The 25184-nt window shown below is 37.0% G+C and overlaps 1 protein-coding gene across 2 annotated transcripts in view; it reads left to right on the plus strand.

Moving 5' to 3' along the window:
- LOC127873262 (muscle-specific protein 300 kDa-like) overlaps window positions 1-25184 on the plus strand; it is a 229236-nt gene that overhangs the window by 198686 nt on the left and 5366 nt on the right. For both annotated transcript variants that reach the window (XM_052417036.1, XM_052417035.1), the window contains 20 exons: window positions 2110-2442; window positions 2823-2993; window positions 3722-3883; window positions 4003-4329; window positions 5884-6516; window positions 7499-7825; window positions 8229-8549; window positions 8751-9065; window positions 9403-9569; window positions 10577-10739; window positions 11419-11606; window positions 12120-12270; window positions 15468-15980; window positions 16199-16613; window positions 17086-17291; window positions 17845-17959; window positions 18524-18729; window positions 21464-21793; window positions 23233-23439; window positions 23798-23986. In XM_052417036.1, the coding sequence (XP_052272996.1) occupies window positions 2110-2442; window positions 2823-2993; window positions 3722-3883; window positions 4003-4329; window positions 5884-6516; window positions 7499-7825; window positions 8229-8549; window positions 8751-9065; window positions 9403-9569; window positions 10577-10739; window positions 11419-11606; window positions 12120-12270; window positions 15468-15980; window positions 16199-16613; window positions 17086-17291; window positions 17845-17959; window positions 18524-18729; window positions 21464-21793; window positions 23233-23439; window positions 23798-23986 (5439 nt within the window). The remainder of the gene's footprint in view (window positions 1-2109; window positions 2443-2822; window positions 2994-3721; window positions 3884-4002; window positions 4330-5883; window positions 6517-7498; window positions 7826-8228; window positions 8550-8750; window positions 9066-9402; window positions 9570-10576; window positions 10740-11418; window positions 11607-12119; window positions 12271-15467; window positions 15981-16198; window positions 16614-17085; window positions 17292-17844; window positions 17960-18523; window positions 18730-21463; window positions 21794-23232; window positions 23440-23797; window positions 23987-25184) is intronic.

Below are 25184 nucleotides of genomic sequence, written 5' to 3' on the forward strand. Positions count from 1 at the left end.
CGTCCATCCGTCCGTCCACATTTGATTGTAAACACTCTAGAAGCCACATTTATTGTCCGATCTTCATGAAACTTGGTCAGAAGCTTCGTCCCAATGAAATCTCGGTCGAGTTCGAAACTGGGTTGTGCCGGGTCAAAAACTAGGTCACTAGGTCAAAAAAAGGAAAAAACTTGTAAACACTGTAGAAGTCACATTTCATGCCCTATTTTCATGTAACTTTGTCAAAATGTTTGTCTTAATGATATGTTGGTTGAGTTCAAAAGTGGTTCCGGTCTGTTGAAAAACATGTCCGCCAGTGGGTGGGGCAGTTTTCCTTATTTGGCTATAGAGAAACCTTGCAAACACTCTAGAAGTCACAATTTTTGCCCAATCATCATGAAAGTTGGTCATAACATTGGTTTTATTGATATCTCGGACAAGTTCGAAAATGGTCCAGATTGGTGAAAAACATGGCCGCCAGTGGGCGAGTATTTTTCTCTATATGTATATAGTGAAAACATGTGAACACTCTAGAAGTCAAATTTTTGGCCCAAATTTCATGAAATTTGGTCAGAACATTTCGTCTACTGAATGTAATAACTAGGGTAACTGACATTTTGTGAATTGTTCAGGAAAGCATATTTTCAGACATTTCAAAAATACAGTAAGATCACTTACGTTATTTTTGCGCTCAAAATATTTCAGTGTAGAAAATTATGGTAACTGCTCCTTTCTTAATTTTTTATTGTTTTAAAAAAGACATATCAATTTGGAGTTTTGTTTCGTTTTTCAAGTGTTATTATAATACTACTCAGAAAATTTGAATACGGAAACATGTTTATTATTTAAATAGAACATTTTTTTGCTTCTCCTGAAAATTTAACAAAATGTCAGTTACGCTACTTTTTGCATTCAGAAAATGACATGTGTTTGTTATGTCAATTTCAAAAATTTGATAAAAACATTATTTTTACCAAAAAGGTTGACTTAATATTTTAACAGTTGATGTATGTCACCTTAATACACACAAAAATGGCAAAAAGTAAAAATTTATAAAAATGTCAGTTACATGACTTATTACATTCAGTAGGCGATTTGTTTTCATGATACGAGAGTTGAGTTAAAAAATGGTTCCGGTCAGTTGATTAACATGGCTGCCGGGGGGGGGGGGGCAGTTTTCTTATATTTATATAGTAAAAAAAGCTTGTGAACACTCTAGAAGTCACATTTTTTGCCCAATAATCATGAAACTTGGTGAAATGATTGGTATTATATATATCTCAGATGAGTTCGCAAATGGTCCCGATGGGTCAATAAACATGGCTGCCAGGGGGATGGGGCAGTTTTCCTTATGTGACTATATAGAGAGAAACCTTGTGATCGAACACTATAGAAGTCACATTTTTTGCCAAATCATCGTGAAACTTAGTCAATACATTGGTTTTATTGATTTCTTGGACAAGTTAGAAAATGGCTCAGATCGGTGAAACACACTTTTGAGCTCACCTGATTGCTCAGGTGAGGTTTTTGGATTGGTCTTTGTCCGCTATCTGTCTGTCCACATTTGGTTTGTAAACACTCTAGCATTCACTTTTCTCGAGCATTCTTTATCAAAGTTGCTGAAAGATCTCAGTCAAGTTTGATGATGAGCAAAATCACATAATTAATGCCATAATTATTGCCCTTAGATTGTCCAAATTTTCATTATATTATACAAAATCCTTGTAAGCAAAGTTTGATGTTTGGTAAGGGGGGTCAACTCAAAACATAGGTCAACATTTCAAATCTTACAAAAACAAAAACACTCCCTACGCCAGAGTTTTGGTTCAATAATGATGAAACTTGACCAGGATGTTTGTCTGGTCAATATCTAGGTCAAGTTTGACATTAGGTAAAGATTGAATGAACCGACTCCTCTCAGGTGAGCAAACTAGGGCCATCTTGGCCCTCTTGTTTGGAATGGGGCTGGGTCCCTTCGGATTGGGAAAAAATGCGTTGATTTTGCTGAAATTGGTGTTGCTGTCTTTTTGCTAACAAATACTTTAAAATTATGAATAAAAATGATTTGCATAAATTTATTAAGGTTTAACATAAGGATTGATATGTTATATGTTTTCTGTGCATTTTCAGTCCTACAAGATAGACCTGTCCAGTAAACAGCTCACAGTGGACTTCGTCAACCAAGAAGTCCTTCAACCCAAGGATGACCTGGATGGACCGCCGCCCGCCGAGCGGAACGAGTTCTCAGAGAGGCTGGGCGTGCTCAACGGGCGCTGGCTGGAAGTCAGCAAGCATGTGTCTGATAGGCTGAAATCTCTGGAGGCGGTACATAATAAGTGGGAGGAGTTTGAGAGGTCTATCACTCGATTGGTTGAGTGGTTCCATGAGCAGGAAGATAAACTGAAAAAGTATCGACTCATCGGGCATGAAGTTAGTGTGCGGCAGACGCTGAAAGATGTAAAGGTAAAATTTCTTTGATTGCTTGATGGTTGTTGTTTTTGTCTTTGTTTGTGGTTTTAAATATCGGTATTTTCCCATTTACAAAGATGGTTTTAGTGGGGGCAGAAGTCCCATTCAAAATTGTAATTTTGGAGTAACTTAAATTTGTCTAATGTGTAACAACAATATGTTTTTCAAAAACATTTATTGCAAACATAGTGGGCTGTTTAATGGTGTAATAGTTACTGGTAAAATGTTCTGTTGAAATATTTTGGTAAGTGTTATTAAAAGATAAAATCGCAGGTTGTGTGAACTGCACAGGCTTATCTCGGACGACACTATAAGCACATTCATGAAAGCCAGTTTACCTGGAACAAGGCTTATTTGTATATGTTGCTTTTAAGGCGCTGCAGACAACACTGCGTCTGAAGGAAGGAGACGTGAACCATGTAAGAGAGCTCGGTGACACACTGATACAACTCAGCGAGGAATCACCACAGGTTCGACAGTGCATACACACCAACATGCGCAGCCTGGCAGACGAGAAACTCAAGTTGGACGGCAACGTTACCCAGGTAACAAACTAAATGGGCTCAGCTTGATGGCTATGAACATTCAACAGCCCAAATTTAGACTTAATCTTATAGATTAGCCGTATGATGCAAACAACGGAAATACAAGCTCAAATATTAAAAGCATTTCTCAAATGTCAGTATTTTAAGTGGAGATAAATGTAAGTTCATGAAGCCTGGTTCAGTTGTAACAAAGCTCTTTTTTTTGGCTTATATTAAGCCAACGAAATCAAATGGCTGTTAAAAGCTGTTCTACATGAGATACTGGCGCTTGGCAGCATTATTGGATACTGTATAATTAAAGTATAAACTGATTCTAGCCCTAGACTTATGTAAAATCTTTATCAAAATCTCAATATAAACAATACAAATAGTAATCAACATTTGCTAATCAAAAGTGTTTAGTATGTTTTATTTGTAAACATTTTGCCACTCAGAAGCAACTTGAAAATGTCTATATGCAGCACGCATGAAAACAACAACCTGCGAGTCTGTTCAGGTTGTATGATGTTTGCTGCACATCAGTATCTTAGGGTTGGAAATGAAGCCTTTAAAACTTGAATCTAGTAAGAAAGGTCTTACCTTTAGTTTGATTTTCTCATGGACTACAAACCAGTCATAGTGCGTATCTGAGTTGTGAAGGGCTTAATGTATATGTCTTAAGTGTTGTCTAGATTAAATTGTAGAAAATATAAATAAATAAATAAAATTCTCATCTGCCGCTCTTGCAGGTTAACAAGCTGCTCGAGGACATCCTGTCCCAGTGGGACGGTTACCATGGTGAAATGCAGGCGGTCACTCAGACCCTTGCAGAGACCGAGTACTGTCTGCAGCGCTACGCTCTCATTGGTGGAGACCTCGCAACCCTCAAAATACAGGTTGAGAAACTTGAGGTAAGAATCACAAGGGCTTTAAGAGATACTAACAGATTTTATTTTTTGTCCCTTTGAATTACTGAAATTCAAATATGTTCCAATATCTAACATTTTGTTTCACAAATTGATATTTTCAGAATCTGATTAAAGAAATGGACCGCCAATCACCGCGTTTTGACAGATACACCAAACTCGCAACTAGACTATCAGAAGTGTGCGAACCCACCACGAGACAGGAAGTGAAGAAAACCCAGTCAGACCTTCAACAGCGCTGGCAAAGCGTGTATGGTGACCTTCAAACCCGGACCGGGAAGTTCCGGGACTGCCTGGAACAATGGAACATATATGAGGAGGAGTTTAGCTCAGCCAGGACATGGCTGGATTCTAAGGAGAAACTCTGTGACGAGTTGTTGTACGGAAAGGAGGAGCGTGTGCGGCGAGACGCAAATCTTAGAAACTGCCAGGTGTGTAATTATGACTTCGTTTGAAATTTTGGAGTCACTCAGTTTGGGGGTCAGTGTAACAATGGTTTGTGTTTGTGGATGTTCGGGGTTTGTGCAGCAAACCTCTTCAACGTTCCTCAAGCAACGAAGTTAATAATATGTTAAAACTCTTAAGTGTAGATATGCAGGGCACTATGGCATGCCTATTACACATTCCTGGGTTATTTGCCCTTGACCATAGCTGACAAAGTGGTGCTGAGTTATTAGTTATGTAAGTGTCAAAGATTAGTTTGCATTTTTTATGCCCCCCTTGGAAGAAGAGGGGGTATATTGTTTTGCTGGATATCGGTCGGTCTGTCAGTAGACCAGTTCGTTTCCGATCAATAACTTGTCAACGAATTGACCGATAGGCTTGATACTTCACATGTGTATTGGACAGTAGATGACCCCTATTGAAATCGGGGTCACTAGGTCAAAGGTCAAGGTCACTGTCACAATAAGTGTGAAAATTATTTTCGATTAATAAGTCATGAACGAATTGACTGATTGGCTTGATACTTCACATGTGCATTGGCCTTGGACAGTAGATGACCCCTATTGAAATTTGGGTCACTTAGTCAAAGGTCAAGGTCACTGTCACAATAAGTGGGAAAATCGTTTCCGATCAATAACTAATCAACAATTTGACCGATTGGCTTGATACTTCCCATGTGTATTGAACTTGGACAGTAGATGACCCCTATTGAAATTGGGGTCACTAGGTCAAAGGTCATGGTCATTGTCACAATAAGTGCAAAAATCGTTTCTGATGAATAATTCGTCAATGAATTGACCAATTGGCTTGATACTTCCCATGTGCATTGGCCTTGTACAGAAGATGACCCATTTTGAAATTTTGTTCATAAGGTCGAGGTCACTGTCACAATAAGTGTGAAAATTGTTTCCTATCAATAAATTGTCAACGAATTGGCTGCATACTTCACGTTTGTATTGGCCTTGGACAGTAGATGACCCCGATTGAAATTGAGGTCATTAGTTCAAAGCCCTGTTTGGGGGCATATGTATCAGACAGCGGAACTCTTGTTAAGTGTTGCCAATAGATAAATATTATATTTCTCTTGAGACATCTACAAATATATTCTTTATCCTATTACCAGGTGAAAATCGATAGTATAACAACGATCGTATAAACTTTAGCTTTATACTATCGCCATTTTTAGATCAGATTTGGGTTTTTCCAAAAATTGGAGAATACGTTTTTGTAAACTACGGACAGATAGAATCGTAAAAAAATGCGATATTTTATAATTATTAATGGAAAAAGAGAGGAAATAATATCTCTTGAACACATTTCATTATCATGAAGTATACCAAAATTCTGTATGTAAGTTATAAATGCATTATAAAGATATGTAGCATGTACAGTGAGTGGTTAAATGGTGAACAAATGATGTTTTGAAAGATAATAGGATAGGCCCTGAAGGCTGTTGAAAAATAATAAGTATTAATGCAAAAACTCTAAATACTTTCAAGGATTATTATCGATTTAATTTATCATGCTTTTACTATTTTCAGACTCTTCAGAGAGATTTAGACCAGTTCCAGTCCCAACTGGCCAATCTGTACCGGGTGGGTGAGGATGTGACAAAACACATGGACCCTTCATCAATAGTCAACATTACCTCAAAGCTTTCATCACTAGAGCAACGCCTGCTAACCCTAAGACAGAAGCTTGCAAAACATGTTCAGAGTCTGCAAGGGGATTTATCCCAGCAACGGCGATTTCAGGAAGCCTTTGAGAATGTTCAAGCATTCGTCTCCCAGGCGCAAAGGATTCTGGGCATGGAGGATCCAAATCGTTCAGCTGACATGCAAGCCCTCAGTAACAGACTGGATCATTTGAAGGAACTCTGCACTCAATTTAACGATAACTCCACTCAACTGGATGCACTCAACGATCTCGGCTATAGGCTAGCCCTGAACGAGACTTCCGCGGCGGACCTCCAGGACTTGAACCACAAGTGGCAGGCACTCTATGCAGAGACCAAGGAGAGGTGCAAAGCCCTTCAGGGGTTGCTGCTAGTGCAGCAGGACTTTACGTCCAAGTGTGACACCTGGATGACGTTCCTGGCCCAGACTGAGGCAGATCTCTCCACAGAAATAGCGGGAAACCTCATTGATCTTCTTGCTCAGCAGAAGAAATGTGAGGTGAGGAATGTCATTTGACTATTGTCAACTCAACTTTGTGATATAATTTCCTGTTGATAACTTGATTGTTCGGTACGCAAAATATGCTTAATATATATGAGTGGCACTCTGCTAAAAAGGGTTTTAATGCATGTGCAGAAAAGGGCTGCATACACTGATGCACCATAAACAAATGTTTGGACACTCTGAAATCCATTTTATATTTCTACAAAGGACAAAAAGACAAAATGCCAAAATTGCGTGCAGTCATAATGCTTTCATCTACACATTCAACTGTGAAAGTTTGAAGCAAATCTGCCTAACTGTTAGAGAAGTTGAACCATTTTTAAACTATATATTCTACAGTAGGACAACATACAAAGGGCCATAATTCTGCCAAAACTTGTCTTTTTTTAAAATTCCCTCCTTTAAAATCGGCTACACATCTAGGTCATGCAACTGTGAAAGTACCCAGTAACTAAAGAGGAGTTTGAAACACACACTTTTCGGGGCACACTTTCTCCATATAATAATCTATACATATTTTTTTATATTACACATGTGTAATACAACATATATATGGTGTAGACGATTGTCTTGGAAAGCATTATGACTGCACGCAATTTGGGCATTTTGTCTTTTTGTCCTTTGTAGAAGTATAAAGTGGATTTCACAGTGTCCAAACATTTGTTTAGGGCACATCAGTGTATGCAGCCCTTTTCTAGTTTATTTACTGGTATTGATGTTCATAGTCACCAGTTATCATGTGTAGATAGTTTCCATAATTGGAAGAGGTTTCTTTATGAAATACATATCCCATTGTTACAGCTAAATTAAATACCAGAAAAAATGCCTTACCTTTTGGCAATTTTGTCAACCCATGAAAGGAACTGTTTTCTCTGGATCTGCCTTAGGCAAACATTCTTCCTCGAGTTAGCAATGGTACAAATTATAATATAATGCAAAATATAATATAATTCGAAATGTGTGTGTGTTTTTTCAGAAATTTGAAGCTGAGTCGTACAGCAGACAGCAAATCCTGCACGCCATCATCAGCGACGGGCAGACGATGATGAACGACGGCGACATAGAGAACAAGGAGCAGTTCCAACAGAAGCTCATCCTATTGGCCAACCAGTGGCAGAGCGTGGTGAGACGAGCCAATCAGAGGAAGGCAATCATCGACACCACCATCAAGCAGTGGCAGGGCTTCAACGAGCAGGCCGAGAAGTTGAGGGCGTGGCTCAAGGAAAAGGAGGAGGGGCTAGAGGTGTTCACCTTTGACAAGGCCTCACTGCAGAAGATCAAGAATCTTGTGGAAAAGGCGAAGGTAGGATATGATGAGCCTCCCACTGGAAAAACATTAAGTTATTTGTGTAAATATTTATTTCAAGATGTAATGTCTTGTCATTGTTGTTTTTTTACAATTTTTTTCATATTAATGCACCAACACTTCAGAATATTTGCTTTAAAGACATTGTACAATTTTTTCACATTTCATGAATGCCACAGGCTCACAGGAATTCTGTTTTCTTTATGCACATGTGCGGAATGTTTATCACTTAACATACATTTGTGCATGAACACCTAAAATGTTTCTTATCAACACGTTGACTACTCAAATTGCATTAATGCCCTAGCGATTCAAAAAATATTTTGTACAGGCATATATATAAAATAATAAATAATAAAATAATCAGCAGCACCATTCAAATCTCTTTTTTTCATTTTAGAACACCCAAAATGAGTTCAAGCTGCAAGAAGACATGTTCAAAAACATGAACAGTCAGGGGAAGCAACTCCTGCAGCGAGCAGACGACAAGGCCCAGGAAGAGTTACGGGTCTCAATGGCGCAGGTTCAGCAGCACTGGCACCAGATATTCGTTAAACTTGACAGTGAGCGCGAAAAACTGGAGGGCGTGCTGAAACACTGGCGAGAGTGCGAGGATGATATTGAGGAAATTCTAACCTGGCTAAAAGACACGAGGAAATCACTGCTTGGCAACCTGCCAAACGCTTATGAAGAGCTTCAAGCAGACATGCATAAGTGCAAGGTGGTGTGATTATTATATAGGGCAGTTTTATAACGGAACACATGACTTATATTAGTTTATTTATAAAAGATTTATAGGTTGTTGGAACTATTAATTCATATTCCAATGCTGAAAAATGTAGCACAGAAATAACGTAACAAATCATCATATAATAAATGAATAAAGATAGGGCCATGCATTTTTTGTCTTTTGCTTTTTCAGGACATTGAAGTAGCATTCGCAAACGCAGAGCCAAAACGTCAATCCCTCCTTGCCAACGAGAAGACTTTGTCTCGCACAATCGAGCCAGAAGACCTGAATGTTCTTCACCAGCGTATCCGTCTGCTCAACAAGCAGTGGGACGAGTTGTGCAACCAGGCCTCCCTGCGCGCGCAGAGAATCGACGACACGATGTTCAGATGGTCGAGCTTCAGCCAGAAATTCAAGGAGCTCTGTGATTGGATCGACAAGATGGAGGTCAAGGTCATATCAAGCAAGGATTATCATATCGAGGATCTGCTCAACAGGATGGAGAAGGTTTGTAGGCTCTGCTCGAGATTTTATTTGGACGCTTTTAACATTAATTGAGTTCCTCTGAGACAACAGGGCTTAATGCATGTGTGTAAAGATTGTCCCAGATTAGCTTGGACTTTTCGCTGTGAAGATGCTTCTTTTAAATAAAAAATGCAATAAACTGGATTTTTGCTAAGAAGAGCCTCTTTTAAATGAAAAATTTAAAAGCTGAGAGTGTCATCCCTTATTGGCCTCTGACAAATGCACAGGCAAATCTGGGACGACCCTTTACGCAGATGCATTAAGCCCCCTTTTCACAGAGCACAGCTCATTACCGGTAATTTATTTTGTTCTTAATCAGGATTTCAAGAACGAATTATCGGACAAGGAGAAGAGCAAGAATGACCTTGTGAGTCAAGGTCAAGGCCTCATGAAGGTCAGTAATGAGGTGCGCTCCTCGGACATTGAACAGAAGATACAGAGGCTGGAGGACAAGTGGGAGCACCTCAAGGCAGTCATTGCTTTTAGGTATTATCATGGGCTGTACATAGTGTGAGTTGTTGTTGAAACACTTCAATAGGGTAGACTGTTTTTGTGAAAATGTCTTCAAATATTTTTTTATATTTTTTTATTGAATGAGAAGATATAAATTTGTATTTGAATTGAGAGTGTTTCTCCATTAAAAGTTTATTTTTCTATTCAATGCTTAAATTATGCATATTCTTATTTGCAGTTGCAGCTCATTTTCAAGAGTATTTTCACAAAAGCTTATTTTTCTCCAATGCCACACAGGATTGTTTTATTTTGCAACAAAAGTTCTTAAAATCATGAAGTATCCCAATCATTTATAATACAAGGTCATAAGACTTAGCTATAGTTAACCATCATTTATAGCTATAGTTAACCATCAACTCAAACTCATCTAATCATGCAAAGATACTTCTCCTTAAACAACAAAGCTTATCTGAAAGTCCAATATTTTTACAATAGGCAACGTAAGCTACCGTTAATCACTTCAAATTTCTTTATTAATCACGAAGCTTAATATAAAATTGTCCAACATATCTCCAAAACAACAGAAGCTTTTTTCATATTTCTCCATAAAGTATCCAACCTAAACATATGAGCCTCTGGGAAAACTGGCCTTAATGCATGTGCAGTCTGCACAAGCTAATCAGGGACAACACTTCCCGCCAAAACTAGTTTTTTCTCCAGAAGAGGTTACCTTGAAATGAAAAATTCAGTCAAACTGGAAAGTGTCCTGCCTGATTAGCCTGTGCAGACTGGAAAGTGTCCTGCCTGGTTAGCCTGTGCACACTGGAAAGTGTCCTGCCTGATTAGCCTGTGCAGACCAGAACGAGGCTCATATTATAATTTGCTACTAGACAACACAAGCTCCAGGCGAATTTCTTTAAACAAAAATTTCAATAAAAGCGAAAAGTGTCGTCCCTGTGTTGCCTGTGCAGACTGCACGTGCATTAAGCCCCATTTTCCCATAACAAGACTCATATAATCATGCGATTCTTCCCGGATAGACAACGCAAGCTGCAGGAGACGCTGCTGGCGGTACAGCAGCTGGACGTGAGCATGAACCACCTGCGCAAGTGGCTCGCCAGCATGGAGGATGAGTTGTCTGCCCCTGTCGTGTACGCCGAGTGTGAACGCAAGGAGATCCAGCGCAGGCTGCAGCATCAGAGCGTATGTATTAATGTTGACTTGGTTTTAGATATATTCTAAAGAGTTCAATATTATCTCAATATATTAAAATGATTGAATGGTTTTAAGCAAATATATTCAATATTTGCTCTGTGTTGAAAGATTTAAGCAAAAATATTTTAAAAGTTTGAAGTTTAAAACAAATATATTCAAATAGTTAAAAGATTAAATCAGTTATACACAAACAGTTGAACGATTTAAGCAAAAACTTCAAACAGGTGGAAGACTTAAGCAAAAATATTCAATTCAAAGTTTAAAGCAAAAATATTCAAACAATATAAATTTGTTGTCAGCTTACCAGTTTGGAAAATTCTCTTCCTTTTCAAAATGCAGTTTGATACTCAGTAAGTATCTTGAACTATTGTTCAATTGGCCTGGCGTGACAAGCTGCATTTATATCCAAATTTACACAATACAAATTACTTGTACATGAATCTTTTAAAGGGACATGAAAAAATTGGCCTTTAAAAAATTGTATTTCATGACAATCTTCAATCTTAATATGCTCAATGTTGGGGTCAAATTATAGTGGGATCATAGTTCAAGATAATCTGTTATCTGTACATGTTAGAGAGAAAAACTACATTTGGCTTTCTACTCTGAAACATTTATTGACAACATTTTGTATGCACTACTATGTTTTTAATTTTGAATAAAATAGGAGCTGCAGCATGACATAGAACGGCACAGCCCGGGGGTCGGGTCCGTGCTCAACCTGTGTGAGGTACTGCTACACGACTCTGACGCCTGCCCCACCGACGTGGAGTTCAACGGGCTGCAGACTGCAATGAAGAATCTGGAACGACGCTGGCGAACCATCTGCCAGATGGCTCCAGAGATGAGGTCAAGGTCAGTAGGCCCTGAGTGAAATGACTAAAAAACTGAGAAAAATCTGGCCCCGTGTTCACAAAACGATTTTGCAATCGAAAAATCGATTTTAACTGACATCGATTTTCATTTTTGCCTATCAACTACAATGGAAATCCATTTTCAATGACAAGCAAAATCGATTTTCGATTGCAAAAAATGTTTTCTGAACACGGGGCCAGATCGAAGAAACTTGATACTAAGTAAAACAAATGAGACTCACTCTGTGAAAACGTGGTTTAATGCATGTGTGTTAAGTATTGTGCCAGATTAGCCTGTGCAGTCCGCACAATATAATCAGGGATCACAGTTTTTGCTTAAACTTGATGTATTGCTAAGAACAGACTTTCTTCAAACGAAAACTACAAAAAAAGCCTAAAGTGTTGTTCCTGATTAGCTTGTGCAGACTGCACATGCTAATCTGTGACAAATCTTCACACACTCATTAAGCCCAGTTTTCCCATAAAAGGCTCAAATATGACAATATTAATTCAGGATTGAGGAGACCTGGAGGCTGTGGCAGACACTGATTGATGATTGCCAAGCGTTCAGTGATTGGCTGAAGGTTATAGAGTCAGAGGTCAGGGAGGTCGCAGTTGACCAATTGAATGTTAGCACTTCCAGTGAGGAGTTCTCACATTGTGAGGTGAGAAAGTTTGAATTCAGTGTGAGTACAGTATAAATGGTTAGGCAGTGTCCAGTGATTGCCATGACAATATTGATTGATTTCAATAACAGGTGCCTATAAATGTATATATTAATATCAAGACTTCAAAAAGTAACATTCTTATCTCATATTTTTAGCTCACCTGAGCGATAGCTCGGGGTGAGCTAATGTGATCACTCACCGTCCGGCGTCCGTCCATCCGTCTGTCTGTCTGTCTGTCTGTCTGTCAGTCTGTAAACAATTTGTAAACATCTTCTTCTACTTAACCATTGAGCCAATTTCAACTAAATTTCATGTGGAGCATCCCTAGGTCATGGGACAAAAGAATTGTTAAAAAAAAAATTGATCACATAACCAAGATGGCCGCCATGACCATATATGGTAAAAACCTTAAAAAATCTTCTTGTCAGAAACCGCTCATCAGATTTTCAAAAAATTTCACAGGGATGACCTTTGAAGGCTCCCCTGAAAAAGTTGTTCAAAGAAATTTGATTCGTCAAAAAACATGGCCGCAGGAGCTCGTTGAACTTTGCATGTTTATTCGTTTTTGCCTATTTTGTGAAAACTTTCAAAAATCTTCCACATTTTTTGTCCGTTTCTTTCCAAATTTGCACAGTGTCTTTATATCAATGAAGACACGAACCCTACAAAAAATGAGCATTATTGGTCCATGAAGTACAGAATTACCTCCCCTTGAATTGAGAAAATGGTGTTTATGCAATAAAGTCCAAATTTTTCATCCAATTGTTTCCAAACTTGTAAGAATTTAGCATGGTTCAAACAAGGGAAACAACTACGGTTTATGCATGTTCTTTTTATTACAGATTTGCCTCCCTTTAATTCATTCAAAATCTCATTTTACAGCAGAGATTCCAAATCTGACCTGTAAATGAGCCCCATATTTACTGCCAGTGCTAGGTTACCTTTTCCCATTTGATCATTCTTAAGTATTGGTCTTGTTATGCTGCTACTGCTTCTGCTTCTGCTACTGCTACTACTACTACTACTACTACTACTACTACTACTACTACTACTACTACTACTACTACTACTTCTACTACTACTACTACTACTACTACTTCTACTACTACTACCACTACTACTACTACTACTACTACTACTACTACTACTACTACTACTACTACTACTACTACTACTACTGCTACTACTACTACTACTAGTACTACCACCACCACCACCACCACCAACACCACCACCACCACCACCACCACCACCTACACCACCACCACCACTTCTACTACTACTACTACTACTACTACCACTACTACTACTACTACTACTACTACTACTACTACTACTACTACTACTACTACTACTACTACTACTTCTACTACTACTACTACTACTACTACTACTACTACTACTACTACTACTACTACTACTTCTACTACTATTACACCACCACCACCACCACCACCATTCACAGTGACAAAAAACGTATTCACACAATGGCTGCTACTACAACGTATAGCCCATATAGGGGGGCATGCATGTTTTACAAACAGCCCTTGTTTCTATGGGATTTTAACCACAACTGTTCATGTTTATCTCCGACACATATTTTTAGGACACCTGTCATGAAGTGACACGGTGAGCTTATGTGATCGTGTGATGTCCGTGCGTCCGTCCGTCAACAATTTGTTTGTGTAGACAGTAGAGGTCACAGTTTGCATCCAATCTTGATGAAATTTGGTCAAAATGTTTATCTTGATGAAATCCAGTTTGGGATTGTATTTGGGTCATCTGGGGTCAAAAACAAGGTCACTAGGTCAAATAATAGAACAACCTTCTGTAGACAATAGAGGTCACAGTTTTCATCCAATCTTTATGAAATTTGGTCAGAATGTTTATCTTGATGAAATCTGGGTTGGGATTTTATTTAGGTCATCTGGGGTCAAAAACTAGGTCACTAGGTCAAATAATAGAAAAACCTTGTGTAGACATTAGAGATCACAGTTTTCATCCAACCTTTATGAAATTTGGTCAGAATTCTTGATGAAATCTGGGTGGGATTGTATTTGGGTCATCTGGGGTAAAAATCTAGGTCAAATAAATAGAAAAACCTTGTGTTGACAATAGAGGTCACAGTTTTCATCCAATATTTATGAACTGTGGTCAGAATGTTTATCTTGATGAAATCTGGATTGGGATTGTATTTGGGTCATCTAGAGTCAGGAACTAGGTCACTAGGTCAAATCATAGAAAAACATTGTGTAGACAATAGAGGTCATAGTTTTCATCTGATCTTAATGAGTCAGGTGAGCGATTCAGGGCCATCATGGCCCTCTTGTTTATTGGTTAAGCATCCATACAGTCTGCATGGATTTTTTAAATAAGTTCATAGAGCATTTCTAAGGGTGGGTGTAAAATTCCACACACTCTTTTCATGGACGCATCTAATGCGTGTCAGACAGGAACAATGCATTTTCAATGTCTTAAATTGTAGAATACCATAAAATAGATCAACAATTTAAAATTGACAGCTGATTTCTTTCTTTTTTCTTTTTTTTAAAGCTTTATGGAGAAAAAAAACATAAAGAAAAAACAAAAATAGGTGCTCGTTACCAGTCAATCCATGTGTTTCTATTTTTAACTCTCCAAGCTTAACAAATGTGAAGATGTATTAGGCGGAGAATAATGAACCAATCGTAGCGTGGATTCATAACTCATTTTTTGAAAATATAAAGGGAGGCAAATGCCTTAGAACAATCTTTTTAACTGATATTGGCACACAGGCTCTTGCTGTCCGTAGTAAAGTATAAGAACAATAAAAAAAATTAGTTTGTCGAAAAGAGTGTCTGCATTTTCTTGTTCAGGTATTCTGTATTTTGTACTGAATCATATCAAATTAACAGAAAATATTAATTTAAAAAATGTATGAAATATATTGTGAATTAATCTTCACAGATACATCAAAACATATAATTTTGACTTCTTAACCTTGTTTTTTTGAAATGCAAGTCAAGATTTCATAAGGTCTAGGTAAGATTTTGCTTCAAGAGAGCTACACGGCAAGTAGTATTTTTGAAAAATGCTACACGCCTGATTAGGCTGCTCAATTTTTTGTTGGTTATTGTCTAAGAATTTATAGCATTTGCTGCTGATAAAACTAATTGTCATTATTTTACTATGGAACTTGTACCTTGTATTTGCAGACTGTACAAAGAAAAATCCATGAAAACCTTGGCAAATTGGAGAACATAAATCGACAATACCGAAGACTGGCCCGTGAAGGTCGCACTGACACTAACGGCACCTTAAAGTCGATTATGCAGGATGCTAACGACCGGTGGGACAAACTTCAAGGCAAAATGTCAGCCAACCTTCGTGATCTGCGACATTCCAGCAGTATTCGCGAAGATTTCAAACGTACCAAGGACGCTTTGCTCAGCTGGCTGACAGAGATAGACATGCAGATAACAAACATTGAGCACCTTTCCTCTATGAATGCAAACGGCAAAATGATCGAAATGCGAAGAATTCAGGATGAAATTGATTCTCGAGCTCGTAAATTTAATTTCTTAGATGAGGCAGCATTGTACTTGATACAGAAGGGTGACAGTGCAGAGTCCATCACTACGCAGGCAGAAATCGACTCCTTTAGGCAATACCATCGCCAGGTGCTTGACAGAGTTGCCATAGCAAATGCGAGATACTCTGCTCGCGAGGTAAGCATTTGGGATTTCTTCTTTGTGGATTAGTATTTCTTTAATACTGCATATTAATTTTAATATATCAATAATTTTGCATAGATCTGAGAGTTAGCAATATGACATCATGCTGTTGTAAAGAAAAGATTTTTAAGACTATCTTAGAGTAAATATTTATTTAATTCGGTTTTTAACCCAATCCAGTTATTTTGGTATTTCATTCGTATTGTTTATAGGTTGAAGACCGATTGCATTTGAATGAGGATGAATTGGACCAACTGGAACGAGAACTCTATGACCTTGACCCTGATAAACCCCTGACCCTTAACTGGGACATGAAGGAAATAGAGGCTTACCTTGAGTCTTCCCCTCCGGAGAGTCCACCGGAGAAACGGCGAGCCATGCTGAAAAAGTTACGTGAACGTTCAAGATCACGGTCACAGTCTCCACAAAAGTTGCCATCTAACACTGCCATAAGAGCATCACCTTTACTTGGGTCACCAAGTAGATTCATAAGAAAGTCAGAAGCACCAATGACCTCTACACCAAGGCTGAGACCAGAGTCACCTTCGAGGTCAAGGTCACCCACAAGGTCATTAAGGTCGAAATCTCCAAGGCTTGTTGCCAAGGACTTTGTGGATGCTGCAAGAGGTAAGATAAGAAAACTTATTTTCAATTTGTTTGTTAAGTATTAAGTGAAACGAAAAATTGATGGTTGAATTGAAATATGCAACAATATTGTCAAAGTTACCTAATGCCCTCACGGTATTTAACTTTTTGTAGAATGTTCTAAAAGTGCCAGCTATTGACAATGTTTTATGCTTTTCAAAACAGCTTTCTAAAACATCATTCTGGCTTGTTTATTATTGTTAAATATTTGAGCCTCGCTGTGTGAAAATTGGTTTAATGTAAGGGTTAAATAGGGACAACACTTTCTGCCTAAATTGGATTTTTGCTAATAAAAGACTTCTTTTCAATGGAAAATGTCAGAAAAGCGGAAAGTGTCTTCCCAGATTAGCCTTGCACACAATAGTTTACTCACATGCATTAAGCTATGTCTTCTCAGAGGGCGGCTCATTGTAATTATAATCAGCATACGTCTTATCTTTGTTGTACCCTTCAGAACCATCCCCGTCACGCCAGGAGCGTTTCAACCAGATGAAGCGAGAGCTGACCCAGCGAGGCTCCAAGGAAGATCAGATCGAGAACATTCTCGAGAAGCTTGCAGACGCTCTCGAAGACGCAACAGAGAAGCTTAACATGGCTGATCACGCGCTTCATCGTGACATTCCAAGTCGGCCTGGGCCACAACGGAAATCTGCAGCATATGTAAGCTGTTGTTAAGGTTTTAAAAAAAAATGATACAAAACTTTCACTGAAATAATTACATAATTGTTGTAATGTCATTTGAACAAAAGTAGAAAATGGTAAACTCAGGATTACAATATATTTATGATTGAATGAAGGCTCACTAACCCTGATTTCTCAAATATTCTTCAGTCTGTTGTAACAGAATTAGCTTAAGCTACTTATTTTCATTTTGCAAAAAAATGTTATTCTTGTCATCAAATAGGAACCTGGAGAGCAGTCTGTTGTAAAAAAGTTTTTTTAATAAAGGAATAAAAATATGACAAACTCATAATCTCTGTAAATAATTTACTTTTTCTATGTTAAACATTAAAATATGACTTTTGTGGTTTGATGTGTTTTATTTTGCATTAATCAATGTAATGACCAGTGACACTAATTTACAGCTTTAAGCTTATATAATTATCATTGTTCCCGTAATGTGTTTCACACACAAAAACCGAACATACAGTAGTTCATTAGTGGTATATTCAATTCATAAGTGTTATATTCAATAAATTATTAATTGTCTCAGATTCGCTCGTTGGATGAAGCAGAAAAGAGTGTGGAAGACGTGAGACGTATTCACCGCCTCCTCAAGGCAGAGACGGGTCTCTCCAGTATTGCTAGTGCAGATAGCCAGGTCACAGGTCAGTGGTTACAGGATTCATTTAGAATCGGTCGCTCAAGGTTTAAATGAGAATAAATAACAAAGAGAACTCTTAATATATTAATTATAAACACAACTCTTATTATGGCATAATTTTTTTCTCAAGGTTTAGAAACTAATTAATAATAAAGAAAACTCCAAATTTGTTGTCATGAAAAGTCTTTATATGACACTCACATATCCAATTTAGCAACTCTGAAAATTCATTACAGGTGTGTTAATTGTGTATTTTTAAGGTTTGAAAGAATAAACAACAAGTCATTGAAAAGTGTAAACTCCAATTTAAAAAAGTCCAATGAATATGCCCAGTTTTATAAATCCACAAAAATGTAATGTCCATTAAATTGTGCCTCTCTCTGGGAAAGCTGCACTAAACGAACATGTAAAAAGTCTGCGCAGGCTAATCAGGGGTAACACTTTTCAGCTAAACTAAATTGTTACTTAGAAGAGTCTTCATTAAAATGTAAAATACCATAAAAGCCTGTTTTTCCAGAGCAAGGCTAAATTGAATGATTTCACAATATTTCCTCCTGGATGTTTCCAGCGATCGTGTCTCGCTGGGAGATGCTGCAGGCCGGGGCCATCCAGAAAGACTACCGCCTGTCCCAGTGTCGCCAGGACTGGGCCCAGTTCCACGCAGACCTCGACAACATGACTGCCTGGCTGGACGAGGCAGAGGGGCTACAGCACTCCCAGAAACGTCTGCCAGGGGAGATCACTGAGCTTGACTCCATCATCAGGCAGCACAAGGTGGGCTAGAGTAACATCCCTTTATATATTGAGTTAGATTGTATTTATTACTGCATGGAGAGGGGTGGCCAAATTATGTATTTTTCTCTACAATGACACTTTTATTTGTTCCTTACTCTTCTATTTAGCTTAGTTTTGGTTAAGAACAAAAAAAATTATGTTCAAGGTAAAATATATTGATAACAAATTTTTAACCAGGTTTTCCGAAGGAAAAAACTGGTTATTAGATTGGTGAATGTCAGCGGGTGGGCCGGCTGGCCGGCGGAACAAGCCTGTCCGGGCAATAACTTTGTTGTTCATTGTGAGATTTTAAAATCATTTGGCACATTTGTTCACCATCATTAGACGGTGTGTCGCGCAAAAGAATTACGTCGATATCACCAAGGTCAAGGTCACACTTTGAGTTCAAAGGTCAAAAATGGCCATAAATGAGCTTGTCCGGGCCATAACTATGTCATTCATCGTGAGATTTTAAATTCATTTGGCACATTTGTTCACCATCATTGGACAGTGTGTCGCACAAAAGAATTACATTGACTCCAAGGTCAAGGTCGTCACGACTAAAAATATATTTATTTTGAAACAAAGGGGAGTAATTTTAAACAATCAGTTCAGTTTGACTTGTCTCCCTTTATCAGACTATTTTTTCAAATTGAAAACCTGGTTTTGTGACAATTTTGTCCCTTGCTAAAAAAAAATTCATGAATGAAATGTACTTAACTCTGAGCATAAATAAATTTTGCAGCTAATTTAGACAAAACAACATACAACATTTTACAAACATTTTACAAACAGATATTATATAGGGAAACGTGACTATTCATGGAAGACAACTTGCTTATGTTATTGCTACTTTCCATTCTGTTACTTCTTCAAACGTTGGTTATGTACTGTCAAAAGACAAAAAAAACTACATACATGTATAATCAATGTTAAATAAGTGTAAGTTAATGCAGTCCACCTTTCTTACAGGAGTTCTTCAAACAGGTAATGTTTTGCACAAACACAGCTATGTGATTGTGGGCCTTGGTTGTACTGTCATTTTTTTAATGTTCTAAATTACTGAACCATTGCAAACTATTAACTCAACATAGCATATGAACATTTGATGGTGTTTTTGTAAAGCATCAATAATACAAAATGTGACTCATTTACCGGAATAAATGTGTTTTCATCTTGAATGTTGGCTTTGTAATATTTCATCTGCATACATATGTCTTTTCATGTTGTTTTTGCAAATTAATTCATTCTGCATGCAATTAATGTGCGTATTTTTATAGAATGATGAACATGATTTCCTTATTAAATGCGTTTTTATCCAGTAAGATTTAAATACACTCGATCCAAATTATTTTTGTTAATTTATTTAAAGCACACAATTCAATTGATTGTCTTCAATATATTTTGTGATAGTCAAGATTTTTGTGTTTGATCTTTCTAAGCATGGTTACTTCAAAATCCTGTGTTTGTTTTTAAAGCATTAAAAGCCCATAAATACTCAAAATCAACAAATATTTTGTATAATATTTCGAAAAAAAACACATAGAAAATCAGTGTTCCTTATAGAAGTAGCCAAAGATTGGCTTGGGGCAGCGTCGGTGGCACGATGTAGCTCTCATGATTTCGTCATTCTTCTGATACTGCCCAAAGCCAGTCTTAGGTGCGCTCTTAAGTGTTTGGATATCGCTGCGGGAAATTCACATGGAATATATTGTCGCATAAAAAAAAGAAAAAGAGCATTTTGTATCTGTTTAAATCTAAGTTACAATATCACATCAAGCATTGACCTTTTGGCTATTGCCATAGGGAACACTGATTTTGTATGGGTCATTTTTATTTTAAAAATATTTTGCGAAATATTCGTTGATTTTGAGTATTAATGTGACTTCACATTTATAGAATTTATAACAAATTTAAAGCCTATTTTGGTACTGCTTTATCATAAGTAATAATATCTAATGTGTAACATTATCATTCAAACAATGGAAATTACTTTTTTTTCTTCAGTAGATTGAATTTAAATAATTGCTATACATAAAGATGAGAAATATATTGTGTGAAAGTTTTTATAAATATATCATAATGATGTTGAAACATAAAAGAAGTGATTGGTTCATGAAAGCCTGGCGTTTGTTATAATAAACTAGGACTTGGGTTAAATACTACTAGCAATCCATAAGCAAAAGAAAAAATGTGTACCAAATAAAGACTTTCCAATGTAAATTAAGACTAAACTGTTATGAAATTACTACATTGTTCTTAAAAAAGTGCTAAAAACTATTATAGTATTGACTATTCTCTACGCAAAACTGTTTAAAATCTGAAACGAGAGGGTTTAAAGATCTAGTACTTAACGATATATAAAAACCTTTAGTCTGTTTAAAGCTGAGTTCAGTGATTGTTTCCATTTGTAACAAACTAGATCTAAGGTAAAATGCTACTTATGATCCATTTAGCAGAAGAAATGTGTCCCAAATAACGACATCCTGATTTAAATGAAGAGTACACTGTTCAGAAATCACTACATTTTTCTTGAAATAAGTGCTCAAAACTTCTTTTTGCTGAAATTATAAAGTTCTTATATTCTCACAATGTATTAATCACGACCTGGTTGACAGCCTGCACTTGACAAATGCTTACCATGAGGCCTGTATTCTATAATTTTACTATTATTTAAAAAAGTTCTACTTCAAATAAAAACCTGCATTATTTTTAAACTTTATTTTTTTATCAGGACTTTCTGCTACAGCTGGAGGCCAAGAAAACGCGTGTGCTTTCTATTAACTTAACGAGTCGAGAGATTATTGACCTTGCTACCGAGGAGGGTAGACAATTACACGACAGACTCAAACGCATGAATGGCCGCTGGGAGGCAGTGTGTGCGCAGGCTACACGACTTCAATCGGAGCTTCAGGACGCCCTGATGCGGTGTCAAGAGTTCCACCACACGATTCACGACCTCCTGCTGTGGGAGGAGAGCATTGAGACACGCATACAGCAGTGTGAGCCCATCAACCTGGGCAATGACGAGGCTGCACTCTGGAACAGGCTACGCAAACTCAAGGTGAAAAATGAAAGCAGATTCCTCAGACTTACTTTTATTGCATTTTTTGTTTGAAGGAATTTTTCTTTTTAGCGTAAATCCAGTTAAGGCAGAAAGTGTCGTCCCTGATTAGCCTGTGCGGACTGCATAGGTTAATCTGTGATGACAATTAACACACTGAATGGGGTAAAAAAGCAGTTAGTTTTTCTTGTTTTAATGTTTGTATTTGGTGTTGCTTTTATGCCGGCACAACTAAATTGTACAAAATAGCTATTATTTGTGAAGGTTTGCAAGTTTGTAATGCCAGGTACTTTTATGCTGGCTAAACAAAACGTTGGAAAACTGCTATTATATTGGCTGAGACTAGCATGTTTATCCACTCAAAATGGATTGTTCTGGCTTTGAAGATTTTTCAGCATTTAAGTAAATGTTTATGATCCAAAGTTTTGTAATGGTCCAATAACTGACATTCTACCTGGAAAACAGGACATCAAATTTTACTATGAAACTGTGAACGATCCAACACTTGTAATTATGATTCAGTAACGGATGCTTTATCCCAAATACAGGAAACACTGTATTATGTGAATTGGGAATAAGACATCAATTTGGGAATAAATTGTGTTTTATCAAAAGTGCATAATATGCAGTTTTATATGTTGCATTTATCTAGTTTTACAAATTATAATTAAAACATATACTTGCATATATAATAGCATCATTTAAATTGTTTTTACTTAAAAACTGGATTTTTTATTAATTTAAAAAAAAATCGTCATGAAATGAAACTTTGTCCATGCCGCGCATGGACACGGTTTAAAAATACACTTTAAATGATACAAATTCAATCACTGTTAATGAAAAAGTCATGGAAAATTTGTTATTAAGCTTAAATTATAGATAATATATTACAAAAATATATGTAGATCATGAAATGAATAGTTTTGTTTGAGAAAATCACCAAAATGATGTCCATTCCCAGTTTGGTGTCTTATTCCCAATTCACATAATACAGTGTTAGGACATTCAAATTTTACCTTGAGTTTTTGAATGATCCAAATTAAACACTTGTTTGGTCCATTAACTAACATTTTCCCCAATGCAGGACATTTAGATTGACCTGGAGTCATTGAGTGATCCAACTCGAACACTTCTTTTTGGTCCAATAACCAATATTTTACCTCCAACCCTGAGCATCAAGTTTGACCTTGAGTCTTTGAATGGTCCTTGTTAAACATTTGTTTAGGTCCAAAAACTTATATTTTAACCACACACAGGACAGCAAGTTTGATCATGATTTTTTGTGTAATCCTTATTAAACACTAGTTTAGGTTCAGCATCTTATATTTTGCCCACAAAACAGGAAACAAAGTTTGACCGTGAGTATTTGAATGATCCAAATTTAGTCCAGTAACAAATATTTTACCCCCAAAGTTACAAATATTTTACCCTTAACACAGGACATCAAGTTTGACCTTGAGAAGAACCAGCCGCGGGTGATGTCTCTCCGAGACACGGCGGACCAGCTGCTGATGAACTCAGAATCCCCGGAGATGTGCCAGGCCAAGGACAAGATGCACATCATAGCCAATCGACTCAAGGCTCTCCTCCGACTGTGTTCATCCTACATCTCCAGTCTGGAAACCAGGCTCGAATCTAAATCTGTGGTCAGTTTACTGGGCCTGTATTCAGAAAGCTTCTCTGAGATAACTTAACTTATGTTGTTACAATATTTAGAATTTCATATTAATTTATTTTTTATGAGAAACTAACGTATTTTCTGAGATTTTAATACATATGTTATTTTACCAATATTTACTCCTTTTTAATATCATGGTATGTTTTGAAAAAATAAATAAGAATTTTCATTCAAAACTAATGTCTAAATAACATAAAACAATATTTTCATTGTAACTCGTTGTCATTAATGAACCTCGGTGAGTTTGTATAAAATAATAAGATTCCTTAAAGAAATGATAAGTTGAATGTACATAAAAGGGTAAGTTATTCTTGGTGGTATTGCAGGTTCGAAGCCCAGACCGTAGCTTTGAGCTAAGTGGCTCTCCTGCTTCCTCCAGCGCTAGCAGCCCGCGTGACAGTGCCATACGTACCAGCACCCCCACCCAGCCCTACCGACCTAAATTCCGACCCCATCAGCCCAGTAGCCTGACAGCCAAGCCAAGGGCAAGGTCACCTTTCGCCCTTTCCCGCCAGGTATTGCTTTCAGACATTCCTGTAGTAATTTCTTTTAATGGACTGTTTTGTTGTTTAAGTTAACTGAATATTTTAGATTTTTTTACAACATGTTGCACTTTTTTTGCAGGCAGTTTCAACAAACGGACAAATCTTTTAGTTTTGTTTTCAGTTCTGTTTCCAGTATAAATTGAATTAAAACCGTAGTTTGTTTGTTATATGTTTTATCACCAGTTTATATTTATGGTCACATTCACAGCAGTAACAATGATAAGATCTAAAATAATGTGCTGTGGGTGTAGTTATGTTTGTTTAAAAGAAGTTTTAGTAAACAGTCAGATATATATGCATGTGTAATGATGTATGTGAGAACATTTTGTATCCAAATTCCAAGAAGATTTCATACGCATTGGGCTTCAATATATTATATTTTTTTATAGAATTGAATCTTTGATATTGTTCATTACTAGCTTGTGTTCTTGTAACAGATTCTGCTTGAGCATCTAGAATAATAAAATACCACAAGGTAACGCAGCAGAAGTTTGATTTTCAAGGGTTTTCTATAGATGTGGCTAGTTTAGTTTAAAACTACATTATAATTCTGATAATACCATTTTCAAGAATCACTATCCTGTCTCATTCTGATTCTAAAAAAACGTGTGTCTGTAACCTTTTCTAACCTCATCTTATAGGAGGTATTGCAGTCATACATACATGAATATGGTGATGATGCTTTAACCGTAACTTACTTATATGCTTTCACATAGCTTACAAAGATTCTGTAGTGAATATTTTGTTGTCCACTTACCAAAGAAAACATAATTGACAATTAATTATATCTAATTAATTGAAAATTTTCATGAAGCATACACATTTTAGAAATATTTTCCTAACTTTTATTTATATTTTATTCATTACTGATTTATTTGTTTATTTGAAGTTTCTTTTGCTAGATGTTAAAATTTGTACTGCTTTTGCATTTCTTATAGATGATCAAACATTCTTATTTTAATACACTTTCCTTGTCATTCCTTTCTTGCAAAGAAATCACCTGGATGTCCTTCTTAAAGACTAATTTGTGTATATTACATGTTTTTATGCTCCCGGTAGGGCATATAGCAGTTGAACTGTCCATCAGTCAGTATGTCTGTATGTGTGTATGTCAGTATGTGTGTATGTCAGTCTGTCCGTCCGTCCGAAAAAAACTTTAACATTGGCC

This window comes from Dreissena polymorpha, chromosome 3 (assembly GCF_020536995.1).
Source record: "Dreissena polymorpha isolate Duluth1 chromosome 3, UMN_Dpol_1.0, whole genome shotgun sequence".
Classification (NCBI taxonomy): domain Eukaryota; kingdom Metazoa; phylum Mollusca; class Bivalvia; order Myida; family Dreissenidae; genus Dreissena; species Dreissena polymorpha.